This window comes from Eucalyptus grandis, chromosome 6 (assembly GCF_016545825.1).
Source record: "Eucalyptus grandis isolate ANBG69807.140 chromosome 6, ASM1654582v1, whole genome shotgun sequence".
NCBI lineage: Eukaryota > Viridiplantae > Streptophyta > Magnoliopsida > Myrtales > Myrtaceae > Eucalyptus > Eucalyptus grandis.
Window position 1 is genome coordinate 11,714,609 of NC_052617.1, and position 12,702 is coordinate 11,727,310.

Consider the following 12,702-nt stretch of genomic DNA (forward strand, 5'->3'; position numbering starts at 1 on the left):
AGCATCATAGCGGTCATACGACGTTACATGCATTTGACCCTTTTGTTGTTTTTTTGCTTGTTTTTGGTCCATAAACTATTTACGTTTGACAAACTTAGGGTTGGAACCTCCAATAAGTAATCAAATGACAATTGTTCATTCAATTTCAGCTTCCAACTGCTTCACTTTTGGAAAATCGGTTTATTGCCAATAATCCCGCGGCTTCTTTTCCAAGACAAGCAACTATGCCAAAGCATTTGGTTGACTACTGTGGGCTGCTTATTGCTGACGATTATTGCGATGATGAATTTCTTTTCATTTTGTTTAGGTTCTCTAAGTACTCTGGCTTAGAGTTTTGTTGGTCTGTACTCCAAATTTTCTGCTTATCCGGTTGAAATGATTTGAATGTAAATTTAAGGAAGATGTAGATTCATGGAGCTACCTTAGTCGTTAGTTGTTCATAATTTTTCTCAACGAAATAAAAGAAAAGGAAAATACCAAAAAGCCATTATCTTTCCGGCCATTACTACTTATCCTCCTCTATTTAAAAAGTACCACTTACGATCCTCAGAAAATATTGCATTGCTAAAATGACAAAGTTGTCCCTCTTTGGAATATAATCCTCCAAATCTCTCACAAACCTTAGTCCATCAGGGACCAAGTTTCATCTCAATTGGAGAATACTTCGTTTGTTGTAACGTAATGGATTCTTTATTTAGAGTTTCCATTTGATTTCGAAATTTTTTGCTCAAGTTGTTCATGGTGCTACCGTAGAAAATACTTTAATTGAAGATGGTGATGGTGCAAATACATTCCGTGCTTTTAACCCAACTCAAGCTGAAGATGGAATATTCTTTTTTTTTTTTAATGGATTAAAAATAAAAAAAATATTAGTAGTAGTGGGGGCGTTCACCCACAAACCCTCATCTCTTTTATCAACCATCACCGTCTGCCGCTACCGCCACCGCCATTGTGGCGGTGGCCATGACAGCGGCCAATGAGCAGTAAATAAGCTTAGAGTTATGTGGTTATGTTTTCAGTTTTGTTTTGGGTTGGGGTGTGGTAGAAAATTTATGACTTGGGTGGTGACATTTTCGGAAACGAAATGGCATTATTGTAAATATGGATGTAAAGTGATCTCCAACGGCAAACCTCGAGATGTTAATTGGTGTTCTTAAAAGTAGAGAAAGCTAAGAAATAATTGGAGAAATGTGGATATTGATTTGACATTAACTCTAAACAAACATTAGTGATATCATTCGATAGTGTATGTCATTTTAAAAATGATCTACGTCATTAAGAATAGGAAACTCATTTGATACTCTCATGCTAAATGGTTCTTAATATGCAAGTAAGCAACATATTCATATCCACACACATCACAATGCTTTCACAAACTTTTCAGATTGTTTCTAGCAAATGCTTTCTATAACTCAAGAACCTGACAAAGCAACATCAAGGTCTAGCTCATTGTAATTCTCACACATTGAAGTGCTTAGTTCACATCTAATTATTACTAGCCCATACATAATTAGGAAGACTCTTGAACACAATTATGTATTAGATATCAATCATTACTGATTCTTTTCATCGTTAGATTGGGTGATAAATTTGTTCGAAAACCCACATTGCTTTCTTTTCTTCTTTCCCCTTTCTTGTTGTCATGAGAAAATATATTTGACAATTTCAACTTGCGAACTCCAGAGTTCCGGGCGAGTTATTGCCAGCCCACATCCTAAATAATCAGTTTATTGAATTTCAGATATTGACTAAACTAGATAATAACATCAAGACAATAGAATTTGTTACTCTTATCATTTTGATTAATGCACTGAAAGTGTTGTCAGGCTAATTCAATTAAGACCAAAGGCTAATTCAATTAAGACCAAACGATAGATACTTTATATTGTTTATAAATGTGGAAGTACTTCATTGGGATAGTACATATTGATGTATCGTATAAGGATAAAGTGAAGCAATAAATATAATTACTTTCTCCTTCAAAAGGTTAGAGAGTCGATATGATTTATCTCCATGAATAATCATTGGCAATGAACTTCAATAAAAAGGCCATCACCAAGTTGCTTGAGCCACTGAATCATAAAAACGAGAATCCTTTATTGTAGCCCTCATCTCGCTTTTAATTGTCCTCGCTCCAATGCAGCCACAGATTTGTGTACACAATCTTCTAATGCTTTTTACCTTCATGCGCCGAGAAAGCTGACCTAAAATTCTAAATTCCACATTGCAGGGAACATCCTCGATGGGAAATTTATCGACCTTCCGGCATGGTGATCGTAACCATATTCCTTGTGTACAAGTCTTCCCTTATTAAAGATGCCTCTGTGCTCGATGGAAGTCTCTCCATAAAGAAACCGGGATGTTTAGGCTGGGGCAAGATTGCTTCCTCATTCGCTAACATGAAAACGACTGAAGACATTGTTGGCCTATCTCCAGGGAACTTTTGCACACATAGCAAACCGACATGAATGCATCTCTCAACTTGGAATGCAATGAAGGAGTCGCACAGAGATTCATGTAGGAGCTCCAAGGACCTGCCTGCGCTCCACAGCAACCATGCCTAGGACAAATCTATTCATGTCATTAAATATCATATAAAAGAAAAGAGTCTGGACAACCATATTGTAATTACTTACATGCCCAAGAAGATTGTGTTCATGATCAGAATGGCAGAACCCTCTGTTCCTTTTGCTACTTACTATCTCCAGCAAAATCACACCAAGACAAAAAACGTCGGATTTTACAGAGAATTTTCCATCAAAAGCATATTCTGGGACATATAGCCACTGCATTAAGAATATCACGACTTAAATCTACCCAATATTTATGAACATTGCTTTTTAATCAAGATGAGAAACTTACTAGGTACCAACGATTCTTTTTGTTCTCGCTTCTCTTTCGTTGCCTACAAAGATTCTTGCAAGGCCAAAGTCTGAGATTTTAGGATTGAGGTCCGCATCTAACAAAATATTGCTTGTTTTGAGATCTCTGTGAATGATTTGTAGTTTTGAATCTTGATGAAGATAGAGAAGACCTCTCGCAATTCCTAAAACTATGTCAAAGCGACTCTTCCATGCTAACAAGAAGCTTATGTCATCATCTGCATACAATTGACCCAATGTAAGTCTTAAACACCTAAGCTCGACACTCTAAAGAAAATGAGTTTATTGATTTGCATTTGGATGTAAGGCAGAGGCACAAATGACATACTGACTAATAGCTGGGGGGTGGAGCGAAATGGAAATGAGAAGGATCAAGTAGGACGAACCGAAAATGAAATAATCCAAGCTTTTATTTGGCATATACTCATATATTAACATTCTTTCTTCTCCCTCAATGCAACAGCCAAGAAGTCCGACAAGATTCCTATGCTGAAGTTTGGCAATTAGGAGAACTTCATTCATAAATTCTTCAAGGCCTTGTCTTGAACCTTTCGATAGCCTCTTCACCGCTATTTCTTGACCCATTGAGAGATTTCCCTGCATTATTTTTTCAATTGAATAAGCTTATCGTGTTCTGTAAACTTGCAAATCCATAGCTCATTACCTTGTAGACTGAACCAAAGCCACCCGCTCCAATCATGTTGGTCTGTGAGAAATGTCCAGTAGCAACAGCAATGGTAGAAAAATCATATAATGGTAAATCAATGTCTTCCTTCTGCCTTTGTAAGCCTACAAGGACGAACTCTTTCTATCATATGAAAGTAATATTTAATTTGGTTATGGTCCGACAACAGAATTTCAATGCAAATCTTCACAGTTAAAAGGAGACTAAATTACAAACGAGCTTACCTCTTCTTTTCATTCTGCTCTTCCACATAATACTCAATGCTACACCTGCTATGAGCAATCCAGAAATGACTGAAGCCACCGTAACAGTCAACAGCATTTTCTTATTGACAGGGCTCTGGATGGAATCTAGAATTGCCAAGAAAAAGTGTGTTAACTAATTTCAGACGGCAATATGTTCATAAGCTGATGGATGTAACCAAAATTATTCCAGCAAAAGGATAAGCAAACGAGTAAATAGTTGGGTACAAGATCATGGTTAATCCAGCATTTACTATGTACATACTTTTAAAAAAAGCAAGATCATCGTAGCGTATAAAAGTGGTTGCTAACTAAATCACTACGTACATATTTACCTAACTCAGACGCAGATAATTTTATGTAGATATTTTGTACATAGTTGTCTTGTTCAAATTCTCTTACATCAATGAGATCGCCAAACCACATCAAACAGCCACTTCCTCCTACTCTAACATCTCAATTAGCATAAGCTGTGCAAGAACACTTCTTTAGACACTCCACCTTGCACTCCTCAAGGCTCATATTCTTGTTTACCCTGAAGTCGATCAAATCAGGCAGATTTAGCATCGAAAGTTTAAGCAAGCCCGGTTCTTGAGAGCAATTCAACTGAGCTTTCCTAATGCACCCACTGGTTGAATTAAATAACTGCCACTCTTCTTGGGATTTAGGCACGAATCCCTGCAAGCACTGGCATCTAGGGTCTTTGTTACTTTTGCAGACACTATTAGCACCACACTGCCCATAGTTATCACATGGATCCCTGGGTTTTGAGGTCATGACATCCCATGTAGAGCTCTCTTTCTTCCTTAGAAGACGTTGAATAAAACCAGACTGATTCAACGTGATTATGGTGATGATATCATCCCTTGAAGATTCAAACTCAGAATATACGTCTGTCTCATTGTAAACAAACGACGCATTGAAAAGGGTACTCTCAATCGCTGGAGTTCCCATGAAGCGGAATCCATTAAATGGCCCCAATCGATATGTTTTTGTGGAGCCTCTTTTGAGCATTTCATATTGGGGCAACCCATTAACATTTATTCCGTAGGTATAGTCTCCAGAGGAAGGATCATCCTTGCTTTTCCAAGAGGTCAGACGCCATTCGAAACCGGTTTTGGGGCTCCATCCCAATCGCATACCAGCTAAAATGGTGTCAGTTGGATAGTCAAAGCTCTCCCATGAACATTCACCAGAATGTGAAGTTGTATTCTCTGAAACGACAAGGTTACCAGAATCCAACAACTGTGCGACTGGGTTTCTTAAAACCCTGAATGAATTTGAAGACCAGATGATGCTCTTTGATCGGTTGAGAACAAATAGATTCCCCTCATCGCTAAATGTAAGAACACCATTTGAATCAGTGAGCGGGTTGTTTCGGTTGGCAACCCAAACGACTTTTTCAGGACTAAATTTGTACCATATCCCCAAGTACCTGTACTTGGATTTTTCTGGAGTGAAGAACCCAAGCTCAAAGCTTTGGCCTGAAGAGACCAATCTCTCTCCATCTTTAATGGACTGACCTGGATTTAAGGTATCGGATGCGATCACCAAGTTCAGCATAAACATGACATAAACAGAGTAAAAGAAGGGGGAATATGGAACCTTTTCCAATGCCATGAAGTCTTCTGTCAGTTTTTCCCTAGCTCCTCCGTCTCAATGAAAAGTTTTCGACTCAAAGGTTCTCACCAAGAAAGTCCAGCTGAAGCCCACCTGACAAGATATTTTGTGGTTCTGTAGCAGATTCTATCACTGGAAACTCCCAATGAAATAAGTAAGCAAAGGTCATGAAATGTAGGCGCCCAAGTTTGACAAGTGTTTTTATTGGGAGACTTATGATGTCTATTCATGCAATGGGAGAAGGTCATGCCCACTCCTCACGGCTAGCCCATCAACCAGGTCGGTTCGGTTGGTCCAAAGTAGTAAGATTTAAATTGTTCTATTTTTATGCAATACTATGTAAATGACTCATAATCGTCTCAATCCTAATATCATGAAAACTCTACCCAACCTAAACTCCAATTTTTAGCAATTTTTCTTAAAATGTTGCCTTTGAAAGATGGGCAACTTTATGGACTAGCACTTCGAGTTGGTGAGAGAACTCGATTAGTTTGGGTCCTAGCCTAGGACTACTCATTGTACATGAGCAACGTGAAGACACGGGTGAGCGCAACACTGCCGAACAAGAACACCTCCTTGGACTAGTTCTATAATATTTTGGTTTGTTGACTTGGTCAAATCAAGTGGCTAATAAAAAAAAGAAAAAGAAGACGACTTTATTTAAAGCAAAAAGACATTGACGAAGAGATAAAAGGGGAAGAAGAAAAAGAGAGGGATGGCGGCGGAGAGGAAAAGGGAAGAAGGAGAATTAAGATGGAGATGGGAGAAGCCAGGCTGCGAAGACTAGAGCGGGGACAGAAGACGCCTCTGGAAAGTCCAATTTAAGGAAAGTGGTGTAGACTCGCAGCTCCCCTCAAAATTGAAACTTCTACTTTTCATGCATTTTCTATTTGAGAAAATATTGCGTGACAGCCTTCAATCTACTGTTAAAAGAAAGTCTATTGTGGATCATAAAAAATCAAATAAAAAATAATTAGAAGTTATTATGAGACCCACTCTTTTAAGAATTTGTGATTCACAACTAAATGTTATTCTCACAATGACCTAAAGATTGTTATATTAGTAAAGCCCTTTCTTTTTTGCATTCCTCAAGTAAGAAGCATGAAAATACTGTTAGTCATAGAAGGAACTAGAAACCAACGTTGACTCAATTTGACATGGTGCACATTCTTAGAAAAATCATCGGATTGTAACAAGTCTATGTATGAAGTACCAACACACAATGATCTGCTGATATAAACTGAACTTTTCCTAGATTGAAATCGTTTGTTAATTGCGGCGACAATGTTTTACACATTCCAATGGAGTTAAATTCTACGTGGAATTCATAGCATATAGAAGAGGATGCCGGCATGCAAATTCAACATGCGTGCTCATTGCTCTAGACCTTACTAAAAAGCAGAAGAAGCCGAGCAGCGTACACAAAACTCAAGAGGGTCAACTTCACAAGACCTACAGTTATCACAAGAAATTCCCCCACCAACGTTTGAATAAAGAGGGCACTGTACATATATAGGGTCCACATTACATTGCTCCACCATTCCGGTCAAGTCAAAGAGAAAAATCATAGTTTTGACATTCGCTGTAGAGCTAGACCCCGGAATTCTCATCTCGCTACCAAAAGTTCTAACAGATACTCCTCATCTATCTTTGGGACAAAATTCTGTTGATTTCTTACACCCCTGGGATATGTTGTTAATCACAGCCTCCTACTTATTTCCCATCTCAATCAGATCAAAATCAGATTCATGAGATATTCTGTTAATTTCATTAACGATGTAAATCAAGATCCAAATATAAAGTACTAGATAAGTAACTCGTGCCATGCGCACGTGTTATCATAAACACAATTTTTCTTTGCTATGCAAATTCTCTTTTTTAGGAAAATGTAAAGAAAAGTTCTGAACAAACTTTTCTTTTTAATTAACAATTAGTTAATGATAGAAAAATGTGACTCATTCAAATTATTTTCACTGTAGATCCTTATTCAAGAACTAATTTTCCCTAGGTTGCCATTAATAATTTTGTGAAATGGATTTTGTTTTCCTTCACAACATGAAGTTTTAGTTGAACACTTCAAATTGGGCCCGCCCATTAATATTTTATACCATAGGCATAGTTTCCAGAGGAAGGATCATCCATGCTTACCCAAGACATCGGTTACCGTTCGAAAACCGGTTTTCAAGCTCCATCCAACTTTCATACCAGCTAAAGGGCCAGGCAATTTCCACGACCAAAGAAGATATCATTCCTAGCATGCATGTGAAACTTCCAAAGCACAAAAATCATATGTTAAACTGTCACTTGGAAGAAGGGAAAAAAAATTCTGCCGATTTGATCACACCTCTGTGGTCAATGGTTTTTTGGACCAGCATACATTGATCGTGAATTAAGAAGTCTTGGAAAATAATTGAGATAAACGATTAATGACATTTCTCAGATCTATTTGGATTTCCTCACAAAGTTACACTACCGACCATCCAACGTTGTCATCGAGACTGCATTAATAGAATGGAGTTCTTCATGTGCTGGGGTTGCGCTTAAGTCCATTGAACTTCTTTCCATAAAGAAACCAGGCTGCTTAGGTCGAGGCAAGCTTGCACTTTCATTTCCTAACATGGTGACTACAGAGGACATCGCTGGTCTATCGTTGGGGAACTTATGCACACATAACAAGCCGATATGTATACATCTTTGTACTTGAGGTTCCACTGAATCAAGCAAGCATTCATCAACGAGTTCCATGGCTTTGTCTTCAATCCAAAGCAACCATGCCTGAAAAATAGCATCTCGGGCTCAGAAATGCAAGACGAAAAGAGAGACATGAGGGAGAGAGAACAACATATGCTCTGGATCTTTTCTCTTACGTGTCCGAGAAGGTTATGGTGATGATTTGGGTGGCAGAATCCTTTGTTTCTTCTGCCGCTTACAATCTCCAACAAAAGCACACCAAATCTGAAGACATCGGATTTCACAGAGAATTTTCCATCAAATGCATACTCAGGGGACATATAGTCACTGTAATGGCAATGTATTAGCCTTTTAGCAAAATATATGGTCCTATCCAGAGATTTGCTGAAAAGATGAGTTCTTACTAGGTTCTGATGATTCTCTTCGTCTTTGCTTCTTTCTCATCGCATGCAAAAATTCTTGCTAACCCAAAATCCGAGATTCTAGGGCTTAGGTTGCCATCCAATAAAATGTTGCTAGCTTTGAGATCACAGTGAATTACTTGAAGTCTAGAATCGTGGTGTAGATAGAGAAGACCTCTCACAATCCCAATGGTGATGTCAAAAAGTTTTTCCCAGTCTAACAGTAAGCATTTTTCACGATCTGCACATGCAGATAAGTTTAGTCAACCAGAGGAATTAAGTTCAATGCATCATGAACCTCTGTGAATATAGGGTCTAGAGAACTAACCAAAGATAAAATAATCCAAGCTCTTGTTTTGCATGGACTCATAGACCAAAATCCTTTCGTCCCTCTCCATGCAACAGCCTAGAAGCCCCATAAGATTCCGGTGTTGAAGTTTGGCTATGAGAATTGTTTCATTCTTGAACTCTTCGAGACCTTGTCTTGAATCTCTTGACAGTCTCTTCACTGCTACTTCTTGTCCGGTAAAAAGATTGCCCTGCATATTGCATATAGAGTATACATGCTAAACAATAAAATATGATCATCCTATTTGCAGTTAACCTCGCCTTGGAATATGCATGGCTTGTTACCTTGTAAACTGGACCAAATCCACCAGCTCCAATCAGACTATCCTCAGAAAAACCGTTCATAGCATTAACAAAGGTAGCCAGATCAAATAGTGGGAAATCAACATCTTCCTCCTTGATTTTCCAACCTAAGAAAGACCACTTACTATAAAAATGTATGGTGCAATCCGTGTTAAAAACACGAAGGGGCCTTAATGTCTCTTTGTATATTGTGGAGGTGTACATTCGTAGAACTAGTTATACTGACCTTTGCTCTTTATTCTGCGATTCTGGATTTGATGACAGTACGCCGTGACCAAGAGAAACAAAGTAGCAATAGCCGACATCAGTATGGCAATGACCATCCTTTTCTTCTTCGCAAAATTATGAACGAAATATAGGATAGAGACTGAGAAGATTAAATGCAAACTTTGAGGTGCTGTTCCTGAATAAGTTGGTTAGAAGATAGATTGTCTAGAGAAAAATGCACGATCAGCAAAATTAGTACCACGTTCAGATTTTGGTAGGTGGATGTACAGAGCTTGCCCATAGTTATCTTCTTTGTACTCCTTAACGTCAAGTAGGCTTCCAAACCACAAGAGACAGCCGCTAACTCCTCTAACATCTAAATTAGCATAAGCTGTACATGAACAGTTCTTTAAGCACTCGGCCTCACATTCCTCGAGGCTCATGTTGTTGTTCAACCAGAACTCCAGCTGGTCAGGAATTTTCACGTTTGCAAGTTTGAGGAACCCTTCTTCTTTTGAACAATTTATTTTGTATTCTCCTCGTGCATCCATCAGACCAATTGAGGAGATCCCATTGTTCTGGAGACTTCGGTACAAACCCCTTTAAGCAATCACATATTGGATCTCTGTTAATTCTACATGTACCGTTGGCTCCACAAGCACCGTAAGCATCACATTTATCATTGGTTATCGAGTACATGATATTCCAGGCATTGCTTCTTGTACTTGCGACATAGAGCTGGAGCCACCCGGAATGGTTAATTAGTAGTCTTACGATAAATTCGCTTTTACTGACTTCATATAGAAGATACATTCGATGCCATTGAAGAACCATTATATTGTATTCCAAAATGTGGTCTTGTCCGATATATCTTGCTAGATCCTAAGCTGACGAGTTCAAATTAAGGCAATTCGTTAATGTTCAACCTGAAAGTATAATCTCCAGGGGAAGGGTCATCCTTGCTTTTCCAAGAAGTCAGACACCTTTCGAAACGAATTTTCACGTCCCATCCTAATTTCATATCAGGTAGTAGAGTGTCTGACGGATGATCAAAACTCTGCCATCTATAGTCATCAGAATTGAAACTAGAATTCTCTAAGGACAAGATTTCCAGTGTCTAAGGGCTGAGCAACGGGATTTTTCACAACCCTGGACAAATTTGAAGACCAGACGACACTCTTCGCTTGGTTGACAAGAACTAGATCTCCATCATGGCTAAACGTGAGAAAACCATGTGAATCCTTAAGTGGCTTGTCCCTATTGGCAACCCAAACAGCTGTTTCTGGAGAGATCTTGTACCACATGCCGAAGTACCTGTTCTTGGAGTTGCCAGGAGAGAAAAAAACCAAGCTCAAAGCTTTGGTCAGAAGACACCAACTTCTCTCCATCTTTAATGGACCGACCTAAACTTAAGGTATCAGATGTGATCGACAAGTTCAGCACAAACATGACAAAAATAGAGTAAAAGAAGGGGTAATAAGGAAGCTTTTCGAATGCCATAAAGCCTTCTGTTTATTCTTTCCCTGGCTCTTCCCTCTTAATGACAAGTTGCAAACTCAAAGATTCTCACCAAGAAGATCTGGCTGAAGCCTACCCGACAGGGTACTCCTTACATTTGTTGCAGAGTCTATCACTAGATATTCCCAGTGGTAGACGATATCATACCATCGGGAGATCCAGACGACCAAGTTAAGCTGTCAAGTGTGGTTGACTAGGAGACTCATGATGTCTATTCATGCGAAGTAATAAAGTCATACCTTTCTCCTCACGGCTCAATTACAGCCCACAGGACAAAGACAGGGTGAACTGAAAAAATTTGAAGCCCAAAATTATTCGGGCTGTGTTAATCTAAGGAAGATGTGAAAACACAAGCTTGGCAACAAGGGAGCGATTTAGTGATCGGTCTAATCCCATAAATTCAGAGGCATTCAAAATTATAAGCACAACCAAGGACTTGCATATCATTTTCTTGCAGTTTCCGAATGAAGTCTCACCACAAACATTTAAGCTGTATTTGGTGGTATGGATTTAAGTCTAGATAAGATAATACATTATTATATCCAGTGTTTGGTAACATTGTCCAGATCAGATAAATCCAAATACATCATAATAAAAAGCCAGATAAGAAATCCGGCATAAGAGGTGGAATGAACCAAATTGGATATATAATTTTAAAAATGAACTTAACAATTTTCATGCACGAAGAGAACCACACCTTGGGTCAAACTCACTATCCTTGGCGTTTCTTACCGGTGGCACCCCACCACCACTCCAGCTGCCATCCACCGTGATGGTCCCTCACTCTGGCGCCAAAGAGATCCCCACCTCAGGCTTTCACTTGTCACTTGAGTTTGAACTGAAAGCCCACGGAATGGAAAATTTTGGGACAATTTGTCCGGTCAAAATGTATGGAAACGTAGAAACTTCTCAAAAGTCACCACGGGGCCCTTCTGCTGAGCATCATAGCGGTCATAAGACGATACATACATTTGACCCTTTTGTTGTTGTTGTTTTTTTGTTTTTTGTTTTTTTGTTTTGCTTGTTTTGGTTCATCAACTATTTACATTTGACAAATTTAGGGTTAGAACCTCCCATAAATAATCAAATGACAATTGTTCATTGAATTTCAGCTTTCAATTGCTTCAGCTTTAGAAAATCGTTTTATTGCCACTTATCCCGCAGCTTCTTTTGGAAGATAAGCAACTATGCCAAAGCACTTGGTTGACTACCGGGGGCTGCTTATTGCTGACTATTATTGCGATGATGAATTCTTTTCATTTTGTTTAGGTTCTCTAAGTACTCTGGCTTAAAGAAATTTATTTGGTTTGAAATGATTTGAATGTAATTTTAAGGAAGATGTAGATTCATGGAGCTACCTTAATCGTTAGTTGTTCATAATTTTTCTCAACGAAATAAAAGAAAAGGAAAATACCAAAAACCATCCTTACTTTCCAGCCATTACTACTTACCCTCCTCTATTAAAAAAAAAAAAATACCACTTACCAGCTAAAATGACAAAATTGCCCCTCTTTGAAATATAATCCTCCAAATCTCTCACCAACCTTCCCCATCACCCACAAACCCTCGCCTCTTTTATCACCCATCACCATCTGCCACTACCGCCGCCACCATTGTGGCTGTGGCCATGACGGCAGCCAATGAGCAGTAATTAAGCTTAGAATTATGTGGTTATTTTTTCAGTTTGGTTTCGGGTTTACGTGTGGTGGAAAATTTATGACTTGGGTGGGGGCATTTTCAGAAATGAAATGGCATTATCGTAAATATGGATGTAAAGTGATCTCCAATGGCAAACCTTGAGATGT

General features: G+C 38.7%; 2 protein-coding genes and 1 long non-coding RNA gene across 3 annotated transcripts; all 3 read right to left on the minus strand.

The window, feature by feature from the left end:
- Window positions 1-2,861: 2,861 nt before the first annotated feature.
- LOC104451392 (G-type lectin S-receptor-like serine/threonine-protein kinase SD1-1) lies at window positions 2,862-4,368 on the minus strand. The gene is made up of 5 exons (XM_039315009.1): window positions 4,145-4,368; window positions 3,792-3,917; window positions 3,547-3,671; window positions 3,269-3,479; window positions 2,862-3,100 (listed from the first exon to the last, which is right to left on the minus strand). The coding sequence occupies exons 1-5, from the start codon at window positions 4,233-4,235 to the stop codon at window positions 2,862-2,864; spliced, it is 792 nt and encodes a 263-aa protein (XP_039170943.1). The 5' UTR covers window positions 4,236-4,368.
- Window positions 4,266-5,429, minus strand: LOC104431881 (G-type lectin S-receptor-like serine/threonine-protein kinase At4g27290). The gene has a single exon (XM_039314343.1). The coding sequence runs from the start codon at window positions 5,427-5,429 to the stop codon at window positions 4,266-4,268; it is 1,164 nt and encodes a 387-aa protein (XP_039170277.1).
- Window positions 5,430-7,743: 2,314 nt separating this feature from the next.
- LOC120294660 lies at window positions 7,744-8,414 on the minus strand. The gene is made up of 2 exons (XR_005551887.1): window positions 8,297-8,414; window positions 7,744-8,204 (listed from the first exon to the last, which is right to left on the minus strand). It is a non-coding gene; the product is annotated as an uncharacterized LOC120294660 (long non-coding RNA).
- Between the last annotated feature and the right edge of the window lie 4,288 nt (window positions 8,415-12,702).

What these genes read in the sequence shown, in the direction of transcription:
- LOC104451392 (XM_039315009.1), bottom strand. Translation starts at nt 4,235, where the DNA reads ATGTGGTTTGGCGATCTCATTGATGTAAGAGAATTTGAACAAGACAAC. An exon ending in ATTATCTGCGTCTGAGTTAG is followed by an intron (nt 3,918 to 4,144) that starts GTAAATATGTAC and finishes TGGCAATTCTAG; the next exon opens with ATTCCATCCAGAGCCCTGTC. An exon ending in CTTGGATTATTTCATTTTCG is followed by an intron (nt 3,101 to 3,268) that starts GTTCGTCCTACT and finishes AATTGTATGCAG; the next exon opens with ATGATGACATAAGCTTCTTG.
- LOC104431881 (XM_039314343.1), bottom strand. Translation starts at nt 5,429, where the DNA reads ATGGCATTGGAAAAGGTTCCATATTCCCCCTTCTTTTACTCTGTTTAT.